This window comes from Odontesthes bonariensis, chromosome 15 (genome assembly GCF_027942865.1).
Source record: "Odontesthes bonariensis isolate fOdoBon6 chromosome 15, fOdoBon6.hap1, whole genome shotgun sequence".
In the NCBI taxonomy this organism is placed as follows: Eukaryota; Metazoa; Chordata; class Actinopteri; order Atheriniformes; family Atherinopsidae; genus Odontesthes; species Odontesthes bonariensis.
The window spans coordinates 13,248,612-13,266,286 of NC_134520.1; the positions used below are offsets into that span (position 1 = coordinate 13,248,612).

General features: G+C 43.0%; 1 protein-coding gene across 3 annotated transcripts; it reads right to left on the bottom strand.

Moving 5' to 3' along the window:
* Window positions 1-6,164: 6,164 nt before the first annotated feature.
* fam20b (FAM20B glycosaminoglycan xylosylkinase) lies at window positions 6,165-17,341 on the bottom strand. 3 transcript variants are annotated; one of them, XM_075485013.1, is made up of 10 exons: window positions 17,101-17,341; window positions 16,344-16,482; window positions 14,586-14,896; window positions 14,232-14,479; window positions 14,056-14,142; window positions 13,852-13,961; window positions 10,656-10,827; window positions 9,178-9,369; window positions 7,361-7,420; window positions 6,165-7,234 (listed from the first exon to the last, which is right to left on the bottom strand). In XM_075485013.1, the coding sequence occupies exons 3-10, from the start codon at window positions 14,712-14,714 to the stop codon at window positions 7,003-7,005; spliced, it is 1,230 nt and encodes a 409-aa protein (XP_075341128.1). In that variant the 5' UTR covers window positions 14,715-14,896; window positions 16,344-16,482; window positions 17,101-17,341; the 3' UTR covers window positions 6,165-7,002. The 3 variants fall into 3 exon arrangements, with proteins under 3 accessions (XP_075341128.1, XP_075341127.1, XP_075341129.1); XM_075485012.1 differs by lacking the exon at window positions 16,344-16,482; XM_075485014.1 differs by lacking the exon at window positions 16,344-16,482 and having other exon boundaries at window positions 14,586-14,917.
* Window positions 17,342-17,675: the final 334 nt, after the last annotated feature.

A 17,675-nucleotide genomic window follows, 5' to 3' on the forward strand; every position in this document is an offset into this window, starting at 1 on the left:
AATCGGACGTTATTTATATAGCACTTCTCATCCAAGAAAATATGGAACAAAGACCTTTCAGATAAAACAAAGCAGTGAAACCCAAGAACACATACAGACACATGCACACTCACATATAAAGCCACGCACACACACACACACACGCCACACATACTGCAAGGAAAATCAGGAGCAGGGACCACAACGTGATCCTCAAAGAAAAATAAAGGATGAATTAGGATAAATAAAGAAATGAAATTAAACTATGTTTTTAATATCTGTATGGAAACATGTTATGGTATCATGTGATGTTAGAAACAGCTCTGATGTCACACCATTGGTACCACATGTGGTGTTTCTGATTCAATTAGAACCGGAAAAAACTTAATGCTGATCCTGAACTGTCTGTGTACGGCTCAGCATCACGAAACAGCCACTGGTAAGAATTAAACTACATTATTACTAACTAACAAGTAAGAATAAAGCAGATTATGCTAAAATTTTATTATATACACTCTGACCTGAATTAAGAGAGGACAGACAATATTTAACCTAAACAAGTTAAAGGATAAGACCGGTTTTTTGACATTGGGCCCTTGATTTCACATTATAACATGATGTTCTACTCACCCCTGCTTGTTGTTGAACATTTGGAGCTGTTCCGAAGATATTCGCGAGGCGTCTGGCTGCTCTCTTGAGATATTCGGCCATGAAACGGTTTCCTATGGGCAAGCTTATACAGGTACAAACTATGCTGTTTATAATTTATTAATTACTCTACACCAGCACTGATAACGTGGAGGTGCGTCGCTTACTTAAAAAAATCCGGGTTACTAATTTTGAATTTTAGCCGAATGAAAAAATAGGCAGCAGGTCTGTGGGCTGCCTGTGGCAGTAGCACGACGATGACGTCAGTTACACCCACTTTACGACGAAAAAATCAAAATTACAATAACCCGGATTTTTTTAAGTAAGCGACGCACCTCCACGTTATCAGTTCTAGTGTAGAGTAATTAATAAATTATAAACAGCATAGTTTGTGCCTGTATAAACTTGCCCATAGGAAACCGTTTCATGGCCGAATATCTCAAGAGAGCAGGCAGACGCCTCGCGAATATCTTCGGAACAGCTCCAAATGACCAACAACAAGCAGGGGTGAGTAGAACATCATGTTATAATGTGAAATCAAGGGCCCAATGTCAAAAAACCGGTCTTATCCTTTAATTAGTTAGTCATTGAAAAGAAATGTCTGCTTTCTTGATGCTGTGCTGCTCCCAAGATGAGATGGGAGCAGGTCGTTTAGGCCGCAGTCGTTTAGGCCCCCCTGCAGTCGTATAGGCCAACAGAGGAGTCGTTTAGGCCCCCTGCAGTCATATAGGCCAACAGAGGAGTCGTTTAGGCCCCCCTGCAGTCGTTTAGGCCAACAGAGGAGTCGTTTAGGCCCCCCTGCAGTCGTTTAGGCCAACAGAGGAGTCGTTTAGGCCCCCTGCAGTCATATAGGCCAACAGAGGAGTCGTTTAGGCCCCCCTGCAGTCGTTTAGGCCAACAGAGGAGTCGTTTAGGCCCCCCTGCAGTCGTTTAGGCCAACAGAGGAGTCGTTTAGGCCCCCCTGCAGTCGTATAGGCCAACAGAGGAGTCGTTTAGGCCCCCTGCAGTCATATAGGCCAACAGAGGAGTCGTTTAGGCCCCCCTGCAGTCGTTTAGGCCAACAGAGGAGTCGTTTAGGCCCCCCTGCAGTCGTTTAGGCCAACAGAGGAGTCGTTTAGGCCCCCCTGCAGTCGTTTAGGCCAACAGAGGAGTCGTTTAGGCCACAGGGAGCAGTCGTTTAGGCCCCCCTGCAGTCGTTTAGGCCAGGCTACCTGAGCAGCTGAAATCTTTATTATTGTACATTCGTTATTATAAGATATAAGTCAGCTCTACTGGTCTGTCTGGGTAGCCTACATATCTATGGTAAATTATTTAATAACCAACTTTAGTGTGGAAACGTTTTTTTTATTTAATAAATGGTGATTTATAAATTCATAAAATTGTGGAAATAATCATCCGCATTGCCACATTCATTGGACAATAATGCTGTAACTATTTAGAAGCCCGTTAGATTCGCGCGGCTTGTGAGAATTAAAATAGTGATTTATAAGATAAGCATGCATTGTCATCAAAAGGGTGACTGATCTGAAACACCACATTCGTTGGACAATAATTATTAATACCTAATAATTTGTTATTCAGAAGTCAGTTTGATTCGTGGTTTGTGAGAATATTTTTGGAATCCTGATCACATAATTTCCGCAGTAGCTGGGGCGTGTACAATTGCTTCCCTGGTTTATCTATTTTTAGAGAGAGCGCGCAAAAATGTACAGATGGCTGGTTGGCATGTGTGTCATTGATCTGCGCGGATAGTAATCGCTCTGCATACAGAGCTGCAAGTGGCTTTGATGGGTTAACATCCCATACCGTCGCCTCGTTCACAGCTGGCACATTTAATTGGTCTACGCCAGCACTAATCGCCCAGCATACCAACACCCACCTCTAGTCAGGTGAGAGTGGTTTCGATGGCTTGGATGGCTAGACTATATTTGAACACATGTTCACTAAATATTGGCCATGTTTATTTTGCAGTTATTCATAGGATATAAACATTAAACATTAAAACACACACAAGCGCACGAAAGACGCTTAAGAGAACTGCGAGTTGCTTGGAAATTGGAAGAGGAGATGCAAAACTGCCAACAAACGTGTGAAAATAAACCACATGCACACATTTGTTGGACAATAATGCTGTAGCCTAATCATTTAGAAGCCCGTTTATAAATCACCATTTATTAAATAAAAAAAACGTTTCCACATTAAAGTTGGTTATTAAATAATTTACCATAGATATGTAGGCTACCCAGACAGACCAGTAAAGCTGACTTATATCTTATAATAACGAATGTACAATAATAAAGATTTCAGATGCTCAGGTAGCCTGGCCAAAACTGCTGCTGGGCCTAAACGACTGCTCCCTGTGGCCTAAACAACCTGTATCCGATGAGATCTAACCACAAATATTTCTGTCCTGCAGCAAAGAACAACACAGGAGGAGAAACTGCAGTGGAGCAGTTCGGCAATTAATTAACAATTAATCATGGTTTACTAAAACTTCTCAAATTTTCCCAAAAATTCTGTGTGTTTGTATCTTCTTTTGCATTAAGACTTCCCGGACCTGGAAGAGGAAGACATGGAATCAAACTCAGAATATGAAGACCACTGTTTGTATACTTAGGCCCCAATAAACACAGGAGGTTTGCTTGAGCAAACCCAGAAATGCAATATATGTTTGTCATCTGTTGTCATCTGTTGTCCTAACCTGTGGTGTCTGGTGTTGAGTGTTGTTTGTGTGTTGTCATGATCCCAAAACTGTCTGATGATTTTTCCACAGCAGAATAAGTGGATAATACAGAAGTTCTCATGAATGCTGGACAGCAACTTGGTGAGAATTCTCGTATTGTCCTAAAAACAAGGATTATACCAACTGTGTTATTGTTGTCTTAATCAATCATTTGTTGGTCGATTAAGCTGACCTTTGAAACATGACCCTAAATGTTTCTGTGCATGTGAACAAAAAGTGAAAAAAAAGGAAATGTAGAAGAATGTAGACATGTGGTTTTAATTAAGATAAACATGCAAAAGAATTTTCCCAGAGACTAAATGAGGTTGCAAAAGGTCACATTGTAAAAAAAAAAATATATATATTATTATTATTTTATTTTTTTTTAAATTTAAGCGAAATTAACCCTTTTCTTCACCTGATGTGATACTTCAGCAAACATTTTGTGTATGGTCTTAGTTACCGGTGTCAAGCCTTCGTGAAGGCATGGTATTCATTTCACAAGCTACTGTCACATTTATAATAAGATACATGATAAAGTGCGGATGCTTTGGGGTTGGGCTAACCTGTGATTGCCACTCTCGGCATGTACGCATCTCCTTTAAATCTAATTAATTTCCTCTCCCTGTACACAATGTCTGGCTCTAAATAACTAAGATGGCTGAATAACACAAGGCTTCAAAAGGATGGTCCACAAACCAGTGGTTGATGTCAGGAGGTCATATTCATCTTTTATGTGCATTGAATAATTGTGTTTGCTCTCTTGCAGTCAAGCTGCCAAATACCCAACTGAATGTCTTGGAAATCATATGCTGCTAAAGCTGCTGTTGCACTGCTTGCTCCCATTTCCAATCATACACTGTGTCCAACAGTAGGTACTGTGTTCCCTTCAGGTCATTTAAAGTCATGATTGTCTACATCTGCTTCTTACAAGGCTAGATTTAGTGAAAGTGAGAGTTAGATGACTAAACTGTGTGAATGACGGATCGCATATGCATTCCCAGGCCTGGGTCTTCCTAACCACCCACAGCTCGTGACCATAGGTGAGGGTGGGAACATAGATTGACCGGTAAATCGAGAGCTTCGCCTTCTGGCTCAGCTCCTTCTTCAGCACGACGGGCCGGTGCAGAGCCCGCATCACTGCAGACGCCGCACCGATCCATCTGTCAGCGGTTCTTTCAGTTCTCGAAATGAGTTATATATATATATATATATATATATATTAATCTAGAGGAGCAACCATGTCAGTCCTACAGGGTAATGAGTTAATTGTATTTGTTATTGATTTTCTTAAATTTTTAAAAATGATTTTAATGTTAGTAGACCATAGGATCCCTATGGTTGGATGGTTAGATGACCTCTACTCCTTGATCTCTGAAGAAAAAGGGACACCTACACTTCCCTGCGGAATGAAAAATGGAGGGGCTAGAGCTAAGAGGTAGGGTCAAGGGGGGAGTAACTTGGATTAGACCTCAGAAAGATGTGCAAAAATACCCAAAGTGTTTACTCTGACATGTCTTGACATGACAAAGACTGTGGTTTACATCAAAGTTTCAGTGTTTTGGTGCATGGTCTGAGTAAAACACCTGCTTAGTATAAACGAAACAGGTGTCCTACATCATCTGGCTTGTTGCTTACACTAACACGTAAGATGCTGGATGTGACAGCAAGGCAAGCACACAGCTGACAGTTAACATCTGCTTGTGGGAAAGGGGGGGACCGGCCAAATGGTTTCACAATGAAGCTTGCCAGTCTGTAGGTGCAACAAAACCCAGCTCACAGCAGTTTAGGAGTACACATTTTATCATCGTGATGTTACTGCGACCACTGTTAAAGAAAATAAAGTAAATGTCAAGCGATAAGGATTAAGCTGCTGTGGTGAGAGATGATCTGTAACAGAAGCACACATTCAAATGGGGAACTCCATAGATGTTCTGTCACAGCATGAGATTCCCAGGGATGAGGGATTTTTTTTTTTTTTTAATCTTTTTTCGACTTCAGCTGACACACTATAAGACGAGGAAAGATTGAGTCTGTGGAAGAACGATCTGGCCAGGTTATTCGTTAACAGCCCACACACACATCCCACAGCCCACACAAATGCTCAACCGAGATGAAAAGTTTGCTCGCTTAGAAAATGGCTAAATTTGCGCTGCACCTGCTCACATCTTCACAACTTTGGAGGATGATTAGACCTCAAATCAGCAGGAAGAGGTCGACAACGCTGCATTCAGCTGTGGTTTACACAGGTGTGTCAAGAGTGAAATTTCTCCCCACCACCATCAAAGTTTCAGCCCCTCAATAAAGAATCTTTTTTTTTTGTGTGCGCGGTCGTTTTGATGTGTAAATGGCTCTGACACCTGCTCAATACAACTCATGTCTGTTTAAGTCATCTTCACACAAACAAATTTAATTATCGTTATGGCAACAAACCAGACAGTGAGACATAATGATTCTTTTTTTTTTTTTTTGGTCTAACAAAGAATTAGTTGTGTGAGCCTCAATTTAGTTTCAAATCTGATTCAAATCTGGTAAAATGAAAACAAAAGTTTACAGAAAGTGAGCCGAGAAAGTGAAAACTAAAACTAGTTTTCGGTGACTAAATGGCAGCTATAAGCAAAGCGTTTCAGACACAACCCGTGACACATCTCAGGTCAAATGACTAAAAGAAAACCACCAAAACAATAAAACTAAAAGTAAAATTAAAGCCTCTTCGAACATGAACACGACTGGAGGTCAGCGTTAACAGCCCCGACAGGAGCTTCGTGCCTTTAAGTGGTGAAAAACACAGAAGAAAAGATGAGATAAACCAGCATTGAATAGACCATAATTTAATGTTGTAGATAATCACACCCACCAACTCTCTGTCCCCGCCAAGCTTCAAGTCTGTCATTATCAGTAGCTTTCTTAATTACGGCACAATATGGCACTCATTCATACACACACACACACACATTCTTAAATTCATTTAATATTATAGTCCACAAATTTATATTCTGTCATCTCGTAATTCTACATCACTACTTAGTTAAATATGTACAAGACTGGGCAAAGCTGAGTCCTTCCAAGCTCACTTCAAGGACATAAAACCCTTTCAGTTTTGAAATAAATTTGAATTCCTTATTAATTCAACAGGTAGCAACGTTTCTTGGATTGTAAGATCCAAAACAGAAACACGGCAGCAGTGTTTTCACAGCGACTCACTTGAAACTTCCCCCCCTTTATTATTTTTTTGTACAAGAGTTCATCTCAAAGAGCGCCTTCCTTCCTCCTCAACTGACTCTTACAGAGAAGCACGAAGCGAAGGGAGGATTTGGCACACGGAGGGAGTACCATTGAAACCAGTAGTGATAGACGATCAGTTCTAACAGTAGATGCTTGTCCTTGAGTGCAAACGGTCCTGAGAGAAGGTTTATGAAGGTGATGCATATCCAACTCATTGAGTCCTGCGATTCCTGTTCAAGAACTACTCCAAACTTGCCAGAGTAACATTGAAGGGACAAAGGATGAAGAGACACATTTATTTTGGTCCACCCTTTCGATTCATTTACTCACACAGCATTTCTTTCTCTTGTACCAGGACTGATCTGTTTGGATGTCCCCTTATCCAGGCCATGGGAGGCCGTTTTGCCGCTTTCTCTCCACCTTTGTTTTTAAGGATGTGGGAGATTCATTCGGTCCTCTATTAGAGTGTTGTCAGGGCCCTGCGCCTCCATGCACTGCTTCACAGTTGCTATGACTCCGGACAGACGTCTGTCAAGAGCTGCAAGGTGCGGTTCAGCCAGGACGGGGTGAATAGGATCAAAAGCCAGCGCCTGCCGCATAGCTGAACTCAGAGCGCCACCTTTCAGGAAGTTTAATCTGTTCCACGTGGACACACGGATCCTGACAGACGAAGGGAAAAGAAATATTACAAAAAAAAAAAAAAAAAAAACTGAAGAAAAGGAGAACATTTTTTTTTTTTTTAATAAATCTGAGCATGAACTGAGATGTGATCCATTCTTCACTTACATGCAGCACTGATAGAGCGGTGCCAAGATGCTTCGCTCATCCAGAGCGGCGTTCCCAAAGCTGCACATAACATAAGAGAAAAGCAAAAAAATAGAACACATTTAAAAGGTAGAGTAATGGATTTAAAGTTCGTCATCACTGCAACACAAAAAAAAAAAAATGCAATAATCAGATTTTGGTGGTCTAGGAAAAACCAGAGTCTACAAAACTCCAGAAAAACCAAACTAAAGTAGACACGTTCCTCTGGCTGCCCACAACCAGAACAGATTCATGCAAACAGCATGTGCCGTTTTGGGCTCATTTCATTCATTTGCCCTCGTTTGCCTGGCCGATGGGGAACCCTAATCTACAGAAGATCTGGGTGACAGAATGGATTGTTTTCTCTTTCTTTTTTGAGAAAGCCCTCCTCATGTCAATGAAGGATACAGCACTTTATAATGCAGTGAAATGCATTGCTGCCATTTCCTCTCAAAGTCGTGACTGTTTTCCCGGTACCACTTGTTTTGTTCATCATGAACACTAACAAAGGTTTCCTATACTACTTTAAACTGAAGCTTTAAGTCAGAAATGTATATGTGTACATTTTCACAATTGCAGAAATTTAAGAGCTGCAGAATACGAAGGTCGACTCGCAAACTAAAAGGCGAGTAAAACTACCAGGAAGGAGATATTCCATTCTGCTTCCTCTTTGACGTAAACTGTGGATGAATGGCAAAAGCAAACAAGTCTGTCTGGATCGTGTGATTTATTTTACCAGTTCTCCAACACTTTCACCTCAGCCGCCTTTAGCAGCATTAAAGAGGTGTGTGTGAAAGAAATAGTTGCTTTCCCGGCTCGGTCATCTCACCAACAATAATCGCTGTGTCTAACTATGAACATGCATATTAGGCATTCTTTCAATCCTCATAAATTACATAAAGCAATGCAAAAAAAAGAAAAAGAGGTCCAAACAATGGGTCGCTTTGAGTTAGCTGCAAAAGGAACAGGAACTCCCCATGTCTGGAATAAAATAAAGGAATTATTCACTACTTTGGGCTACATTAAAATGAAAGTGTTCAGTTATCTGAGTAAATTCCTTTCTAGCACAAAAAGACGGATGTTGTCGGTTGGTTTCTCATTCACAGTCAATAAAAGTCAGAGTTCATGTGTGGGGTGTGTGTGTGTGTGTGTGATGATGTCTGTGTGAAAGATTATGAGCGGATGTGTGTTCTTAAACTTAGATGAGTGTGTGAGTTTATGTATGTCTTGATTTTATTATGCCTTTGTATAAAAAGTGCTATATAAATAAAATTTGATTTGATGATCATCCGAGACGAATGATGGTAAAGTGTGTCTGTCTGTTAAGAGCTGCCGAGAGTCTCCCGTTTCTCCGCTCAAATAAGAATCAGAGACTGAGTCCAGAATCAAGACAAAAATGTGCATGATGTCCTTGATAAATAAATTCAGATATTTTGACAGACAAACTCATCCTTCCCAGTGATAATTGTGCCTGCAATCAGTTAAATTCATCATGTGGGAAAACTTTCCCCACTGTTCAGTCTTGATCATAAAGAAACTAACTTAAAGGAAGGATAAACCACTTTGCATGGGAGTGAGTGTTCACTGTGACTCACAGTTGCAAGAGTTTTAATGGCAACAAAGGGAGTTCTTGAAAAAAGATGTGCAAACCACAAGTTGTCACAGCTATATGAAAAAAAAGCATGCTCAAGTAAAAGCATCGCTGCTGCCAACTTTTTTTCTCTTCTTCCTGTTAAAGCTACAAAAGTAGCTCCAGGGAAGAGCGTTCCCTTTTCAGAAGCCTTTGCGTTATTGCTCACCTCTTCGCGTTGTCGAGCAGAATAAGCATGCTGGCGCCTCCATCATCCTGGAAGCTTTCGTAGTGGTGTCGATCAGCATTCCCAATGAGATAGTCAAAAACAGCCGTGTCAATCACGTCCAGCAGCCTGGGCCCTGCATCATATGGGGGCATTTTCTTCACCGCCTCACAGTAACTTTCATCATACTCCCACCTGGATCATAAACATGACAGTCCTTTGCAAATGAGGCATGTTTTAAATTTAATTTTTTTTTTTTTAATCTCATTCCAATGAATAAATCTGCCATCTCGGCAAGAACACATCGGCCCCTGAAATGAAAACACGGAAGATCAAACCATGCAGGTGGTGTCAGTTTCACTGAGTAGGAAACTGACACCACCTGCATAACTGAAAACCCCACCTGTGATCATGTCTTCAACAGTCCGATATCACAAAGACTTCCCGTTAAAAGGTACGCACATATGCAAATGGTCACCCACCTGAGCGACGACATGCGTGCGCTCAATTTGGGAAACGCAGGTGAACCTCTGCAACTGAGATCTGATTCTTTTATGGTCGTATAACTGATCTGCAGACATATTCAAACTCAACCCAATCACAAGAAGCTGAATCAGATTATAGAACTCCTGCTGAGCAAATGTTGGCAGTTTCCTTTACAAAGTCAGCATTTCCTTAAAATTTCACGAGTTAATAGTGGTGAAAAAGGCAAATCACTTCTGATGGTGAAGGCACTGCATTGTGCTGACGGCTGCGCTCCGTCGACACGAAAGCAGCTGCGGCCAGAAAAATTCACCTTTAATGTATCCTTCCCAGCTGAATTTTGATGATGCAATGTAACTGCAGCAGAGATGATGACACCACACATGAGAGCAAGAGCAGTACAAGAGAGAAGCCTGGACTAAAACAGGAGGAACAATGGCTCTACTGCATGTCTACTTATAAAGCTCAACATGCAGGCTTTTGCAAAGGCATGCATCTCCAGAAATGAATACAAAAATGCAAAATACAAGCACAAAATGAATGTGTGCATTGGGTCACGGCTGTGGTAGCTTTTCTTACACATTTGGGTCTCATGTTCTTGGCAATATGATACCATGCATTCAGTTCTTCCAGCATCAAAGCCCCAACAGTGTAAAAAAGTAAACAAATGCTTTTGTCACCCATAAACAAAAAGGGATCCAAGAGATCCACCGACATCACTTCTGGCTCCAAAAAAAAGCCCCATCTTATTCGAATTAATGCTGCCCTTTCTGATCTCACTTAGGTGTCACATAATCATCAGATGTCATCATCCTGGCTCCTCAGGTGTTGTTTCTCAGAATAAAAGGTGTATGTTGGGTGTAACTGTAGATATACGGACAAATTTGCATATTCCCCGATAAAAATCAAAAACAATCATTTACTCAAGTAAGAAACATTTCTCAGACTTTGAAAACCGATGAGACAAATGTAGCGATCTTCTTCAGATTAGTACCCACCTGGCCAGTTTCCCTTCTCTATACGTGCGTCCCCACGGGTGTCTGTGTTTCTGCAGTGGCCAGACATCTGGCAGCCAAAGAGTTAAGGACCCCTCCATTATTTCTCCCTCAGCACACGCTGGCTCAGTCTCCCGACAGTAGTAACACTTTCCATAGAAACAGGTATTATTACCTGGAGAGAGCAAGAGAGAGAGAACGACCACGATGCATCATCATCACTGAAACATCAGAGATGGGGGCGGGGGGGGGGGGGTAGTGTGAAAAGAAAGAACTAAGAAACTAAAGAGAACTAAAGAAAAGGTGCATCCCCCTGCCCCCGCGTTCACAGGAAGTGAGCCTGCTGTCAGATTTTTGTCCCCGTCATGCTGGCTAACTTTGCGGCATAGTAAAGTTTTCTGTGGTCATGTAATATACATGCGGCCATTTTTGTTTTCCTTTCTCCAACAAGCAATTCAAACAGATCATTTATGGTTAAGTATGTTCAGCCTTTTTAGTAGTACTCAACATATGTTATACACCCATAACAGCACTTGCTAAGAGCACATACATCAACAGTCACTAACACATGGTGGGTATCTCTAAATCTTAGATGCAGTAAATAACACTCCTCTTACAGGCAGTGGACTGGAAAAAAAAAAAAAAAAAAAAAAACTAAACCATTATCAACAAATATTAACCAACATCCAAACAACAATGAAGAAAAAACAGGTAATGCTGTCATTTGCCTACTCATCAGCGAATATACTGACAAACAGATACCGTAGCATGAGAAGAGAAAAATCTGTAAGAGAACAAATAAATTAAGAATAAACGTGGAAATAACTTTCATTCACTTCCACATAATAAAGTCAGTTTATTGTTTTCCAAATTGCTTTTTCTACTCCCCTTGTGCTTTTGTTCCGTTAACTCTTAAACGCTTTCCCTTTGACCATCTCCGTACTGCTTTTTCTTTACCGGCTGCGTGTGTCAGCTCCTGGTGTGGAGCTTGTTGTTCAAGTGGAGCTAAAAGCTAGATGATGCCAACCACCCACCCAGGGCGAACAGGGTGTCATTTCATTTCTGTACACAAGACGAAGAGGGAAAGATGCACTCATGCACAGGACTTTAATGCGAACCTTTGGTCAGGTGAGTGAGAGAAAGGACACACACCCGAGGGTCGCTTCGCTGGTTTGGAGGTTAGAGGCTGCAGGCTCGAGAGTTGCGCACACGGCAGCGAAATAGCAAAAGCCGTTTAAAGATTGTAAAGCGACATGTATAAAACAAAAAAAGGCATGTTTAATCCAAGGTTATTCTTTCATTGATCCCCGTCATATCTTCTGATTGACTTTCTTATTATTTAACAGAATATTCTATAGACGGAGAGTGAGAAGACGCACACAGTAAATACTTGTTTGAACTGCTGGAAGCTTTAACGTCATCGGTTACAGACATTCATTAAAGAAAATCATGAAAAACAAGGGGAAAAAAAGCAATTAAAAAAAAAAAAGAAAAAAAAGAAAGCATTTATTGGAAATGAGTGAAGGCTGACAGACTTTTTAAAAGTGAACACCCAGAATTCCTCCCTACTACTCTATAACCAGTAATGATCTCCACCCAAAGGTGGCGCTGAAACTCCTACAAATTCTACAAAAACTAGATGGATGCCGTTACTAAACTTCCCTCCTGTTAGTGGCTTAAAGGGTTTTATTCGTTCATGCTTCGTTCTAATATTTGTAGTTTTACCATCGCGACAGAAAGCAAAGGGAGCGTGTGGGATGTTTTATTGTCCTGCATTTCAGAGGCTGAAAAAAAGAGAAAAGAAATGTCTGTTGTACATAAAAGTGACTTGTACTGAGTCACTGAATGGGTCAAGATGAAAACTATTTCGATACTAGTTACGCGACAGCGATAACACTGCGGAGCCCCTGCGAATCAACCACCTTTCAGTCCAAATCGGAGCCACGTCTGGGTGCATCTATCGACTTTAAGGTTACAGCTCAAAAGTCGACGAGCACCAAAAACATCATTTATTTCACACAGATTAAAAACAACATTAACTAACTTGGAAATACGAGTATTAACAGGAGTAAAGACTTTAAAATAACGCACCCTGCATTTGCGAGTACCTGCTGACAGCACTACTTTTTCTCACAGCGAGAAGGTTCCCGGTTTGAACCCCGACCGGGGCCTCTCTGTGTGGAGTTGGCATGTCCCAAAAAAACATGCCTGTCAGGTTAATTGGCGAGTCTTAGCGCATTCACCAAGTGTTTAGACCCCTTTGCAGTTACCTTGATATAAAAAAAGACTTGTGGTACACAAGAATGTTTTATCTTCATTTCAGAGATGTTTTTCAGAATTAAAAAAAAAAAACAAAAACAAAAAAAAAGTCAACTGAGGGTAAATAAGCACGATGAAAATGGAAAAAAAAAAAAAAAAAAAAGAATCAACATGGCGGTCGGGCCATCAGCCTCAAAGGTTTAATACACCAGCACGTGTTTAACGCTAACCGTAGCACAAAAATGAAGAAAATCAATAATCTTCAATGTTTTTAAAATACACTTTAAAAGGTCAAAGGCTCACTCCTGTGGTTGTAGTCCAACAGTGAAAGCACAAGAGCTCTGCTAAATGATGACAGCATTTCCAAGTAGTGACATCTTGTCATTACAACCTTGCATCTGTTAAATTTGCATGTCCATTAAACTGCAAGCCCCCAGTCATTTTCCTACACGCTAAAAGAACACCCAAAGGGCTCACAGCTGCTTATGATGAACAAACTGACCTTTATGTGGTAAATTACTGGAGTTCCCCTTTGATATAGGCAATATTTTTTTCCATGAACAATGTGCGCAAAACACAGGTGCCTTGTGCTGTGTCCACCAGATACAGTTTTTTATTTTTTTTTAAGTTACCCCCCCTTTAATAACGGGTATTCCAATGATTCCTTTCACTACTCTAGGACATCAACCGTGCCACACCTTCAGTAAACCGGACTCGGCAGGGTGCATCCTGGTTTATAGAGCTCGCTGAGACAGTGAGAAAGATACAGGAAGTGTGAAGGAGTGAGAGTCACTGACCAAGAGTGAAAACGCGTGCATAAAAAAGGGAAAATCTTCAATTCAGTCACACCACACTCGCACTGAGTGAAATGAAAACCCTCAGCTCTCATTAGAGGTTTATTTGCGGAGTTGGCGAGGACAAACGGAGGGCAGATACTCACCCTGCATGAGGAAAGTGCTCAGCAGCTGGTCAGTGGCCACGGGTTTGATCTCCGTTCGCAGGTTGACGTGTCGGCCCACCACCAGAGGTGCTCTCCTGTACCCGAGGATCCTGCAGAGAGGACAGAGGGCCGGAGCACGACACCAGGGGATTAGCACATAAGAGCTCCCTGGCTGTAAGATCAGAGAGAGTGACTCTTACACACCTGTCCAGGTGAAAAGCAGCCACCTCTGCGTTGTGTCTGTCATAACCTGCATATGGTTCCCCTTCAACCACATAGTCTCGGTTGTATCTGAGGACACCAAGTGAGAAATAAAGACACCATAATCACTCTGAAGAGGAAAGTTGAAGAGTTTAATCCCATCTTTAAAAAATTCTGACCTCTTGGGTTTGAAGACAACTTTCTGTCCTCCATCCAAAACCAGCAAAGCTTTGAGCTGTGTGCCCTTATAGCCCACATCAGCGCGTTCTATCCGAGCAGTGCTCAGGGCGGTGAGTACAGCCGCCAGCTCAGGGGTCTCCTCGGGGTACACCTCTCTGGGACCCACACACTGGCTTGCTATCTCCCACGGAGACTGGAGAGTGTGGGTGAGGCGAGCCCCCCGAGGCAGAGAGAGACTGGCTTCCATCTGTTGGAGAAGAGCGGCAACACTGTGTGTACGTGAAAAATACACCGAATATAAACACGTGACAAACGCTCTCTAACAAAGTTGACTTGTTAGAGAGCACACTGACCTTGCGAAACGCTCTGAGGTCCCGCCGGCTGGCAGCAGATCCTTCACCTCCATCCAGCAGGAAGATCTTGGCCAGGCCCAGCAGGAGGAGCACGGCACACAGCACCACCACGCGCTGTTTCAGCTTCATCTCCACACTGACCGGCCCGGATCCCCTCCTCACCCGATGTGTATGTCCCCCGAAGCGAATCCCACTCACCCCTGATGCATGGCCCCTGCAGCGCACTCTCTCTCGCTGGACAAACTCCTCGAAACTACGGTGGACTGGCGGCTTCTTCCCTGGAGCTACAATGGGGGGTAACACGCCGTCACCTGCAGGGTGAGAGGAGGGAACTACATGAGAGAAAGAGGGGAACCAGGTCAGGGAGAGGAGAAAGGGTACACAACGGTTGTGCTGTCAATAATGCATGTGGAGAAAAGTGATTGATCTACTGCCCCCCCTCCCCCACCCAGGGGCAGAGGACGACCCAATGCTGCAGCTCGGCTGAAAGCTCCGCAGCATGCAACTCCACTTCCAAAAAAGTTTGGATGCGATGTTAGATATAAAGAAAAACAGAAAATAAAAATACAGCACGAAATCACGACATGTCAAATGTTTAATTATGCCCCAATGTTGTGTTGACCGCTCGCTCGGGCTGGGACGGCAGGCCGCTGGAGAGATGGTGCCCAGCTAAATAAATAGATAAATAAAGAGGTCACTTGGCAACAGGTCAGTAACATGATTGAATATAAAAAGAGGATTCCAGAAAAGCTCTCAAACGCACACACGGAGAGGGGAGAGGGCACAAGAATGCGTCTGAAAATCAGTGTCACTCAACAGACGGTTTGTCACTGCATCAAACGGAAGCTAAAGTTCTGCATAAGCAAACAAGATGTAGAAACACGGCCAGCGTTCTCCTGAAGTTAGCTCATTTAATATGAACGCAGGTGGACACCCGTCCTGGGCTTTGGCTTTAAAAAAAAATATTAAATAATTTTTTGGGAAATCATGGACGTGGAGTCATTCGGACTAAAGAGGAAAGGGAACGTCTGCCTTCTTATGAGGGCTCAATCCAAAACCCTGCATCTGTGACGGTATGAATGTGAGTTAGTGCACGTGGCAAGCTGTGTAGGACTGTCAATAGCCGCATTCGGACAGAGCAGTTCTAAGAACGGTCCTCCTCGAATTTCGTTCTGTTAACTGTCCTTCCCCAGGGGAACTGTTTCAGTCTGCATTCGCACATGAGTTCGGGACCTGACAGAGACTGATGGGACGCAACCGTCTGCGACAGTGACGTGTTACTTTAGCGCCACATTCAACAACAAAACAAAACCCGCGAAAAGTAAGGAGAGAAGAAAAAAACACCACAAAGAAGCTAATATGGAGAGCGGGGAGGCCACAGTGTTTATGGTCTGCATGATGGTGATATTAATCATGGACGATCACATCAGGCGTCTAACATGGAGGCTGGAAGAGCTCACAGAGAGAGTCAGGAGACGAAGGATGGAGCGCAGGCCATACTTCTTGGTTTCATGAAGGAAGGAGAGCAGAGCGCCGCAGACAAAGGAGACCACGTGTAAGATTAACTTATTAAACACGCGCAGGTTGTGTCTGTGTCGTATGAGGAAACATTTCAGCTGTGACAGCATGACAAGGGGCGTAGCTACCGACCACCACACACCTCCGTCAGATGTGTTCCTATGGAACCCAGAACAGTCCCAGCTGAGGAGGAGCCAAAATGGTTATAAGGTGGATATACACTAAAGATGCCATGCCCACCAAAGCTGTGTTGTGTGCCAGCTGCGAAGTTTTACGGGTTGCTGACTGTGGGTGGTGCTCCAGGCTGACCCAGTGAACAGAAGGAGGGAGCTGTCCTGCTGTGCTGCAGAGGTGGACACTACACAGCCGCCGTCTCACGCTGCAAAGGAAAAATAGCCTAAATCTGAATGATGTTAATAAAAAAAAAAATATTAATACTACAGGGCTCAATCCGTAGCTAACTGCATACATACAGGGGCTGAAAGGCGGGATGTTAGTTCTGAGCCACAGCGGCTGCATTAACGGCATTGACACGTTTACCTGACAGTCGCTGTGTCTCTTATGTAAATCACCGTCAACAACCCCACGGTCATGTCGTCGGATTATCACATAATGGTGAGCAAGGGAGCGATGAGTAAGCTAGACCACCCCAAATGTCGGTTATTCAGCTCAACCACCTCGGGTTAAGCCACGCAGGCAAACGCTTTACCGACACAATCGTTCTTTCATGATGTTGCTGTTCAGCACCAGAGAGAAAACGGCTGCCGAGCACTCCCCGCCAGAAAGCCACTGAAAACAACGGAGTGCCACTTTCAATGATGATTACTCCCACGCTATTCGCCCCCCAGCATCACAATAACATCTTCCACAACACGATCACATCTCCCTGAACAGGGCTAGCTGCTTAGCAAACTGCTGGACACCTTGCTGTATTAGCTAAAACAGCCTGTTAGCTGCATGTCGGACGTCGTATGTTGTGCTTACTTGGCTGACTTACCTTATGGCCATGTGCAGTTGATAATATATGAGGTAGCTTGCTGTTGTCCGTAAAGAAAGTTGAGCAAAACGATTTCCCTGGGTGCTACAAGTCAGTCATTTTCTCTATCCCTTCGGCGGCTCTTTCCTCCACCCTTTTCTTCCATTCCTTCTCTGCTCTGCCGCGTCCACTTCCGAAACACTTCCTCTCGCTGCACAAGCCGCAGCTGGCCACCAGGTGGCACCATTTCACCGTGAACCCGGCCCATCGTTGCATGGCTTTTAGTTGGAAACACGAACACGGCGCCCTTTTCCACCACAACGGTGACCCAGAATTCTTTGCGTATGAGTCACGAGTCCTTACGATAGCTCGTGTCTGTTTGTAGTAAACAACTTTGTTGTTTCTTCCAGTCTGCACATGATGCAGCATTAAGCTGTGTACCATCACATCCTGCCACCTGACTGGGTTGTTCAGTTAGAGCCAATTGTTTTACTAGAAAAAAATAATAACTGAAAATAACGTTGATAAGGCTAAAGGGAAATCAATTTCTTCACAGAAACACTATTCACCAAAGACATAGGAAAGGTCTGATATTG

Coding starts and splice junctions, on each gene's coding strand:
- fam20b (XM_075485012.1), bottom strand. CDS start 14,714: ATGAAGCTGAAACAGCGCGTGGTGGTGCTGTGTGCCGTGCTCCTCCTG. Junction 14,480..14,585: donor ACCTCAGAGCGTTTCGCAAG/GTCAGTGTGCTC, acceptor CTTCTCCAACAG/ATGGAAGCCAGTCTCTCTCT. Junction 7,421..9,177: donor CTGCTCGACAACGCGAAGAG/GTGAGCAATAAC, acceptor TGTTATGTGCAG/CTTTGGGAACGCCGCTCTGG.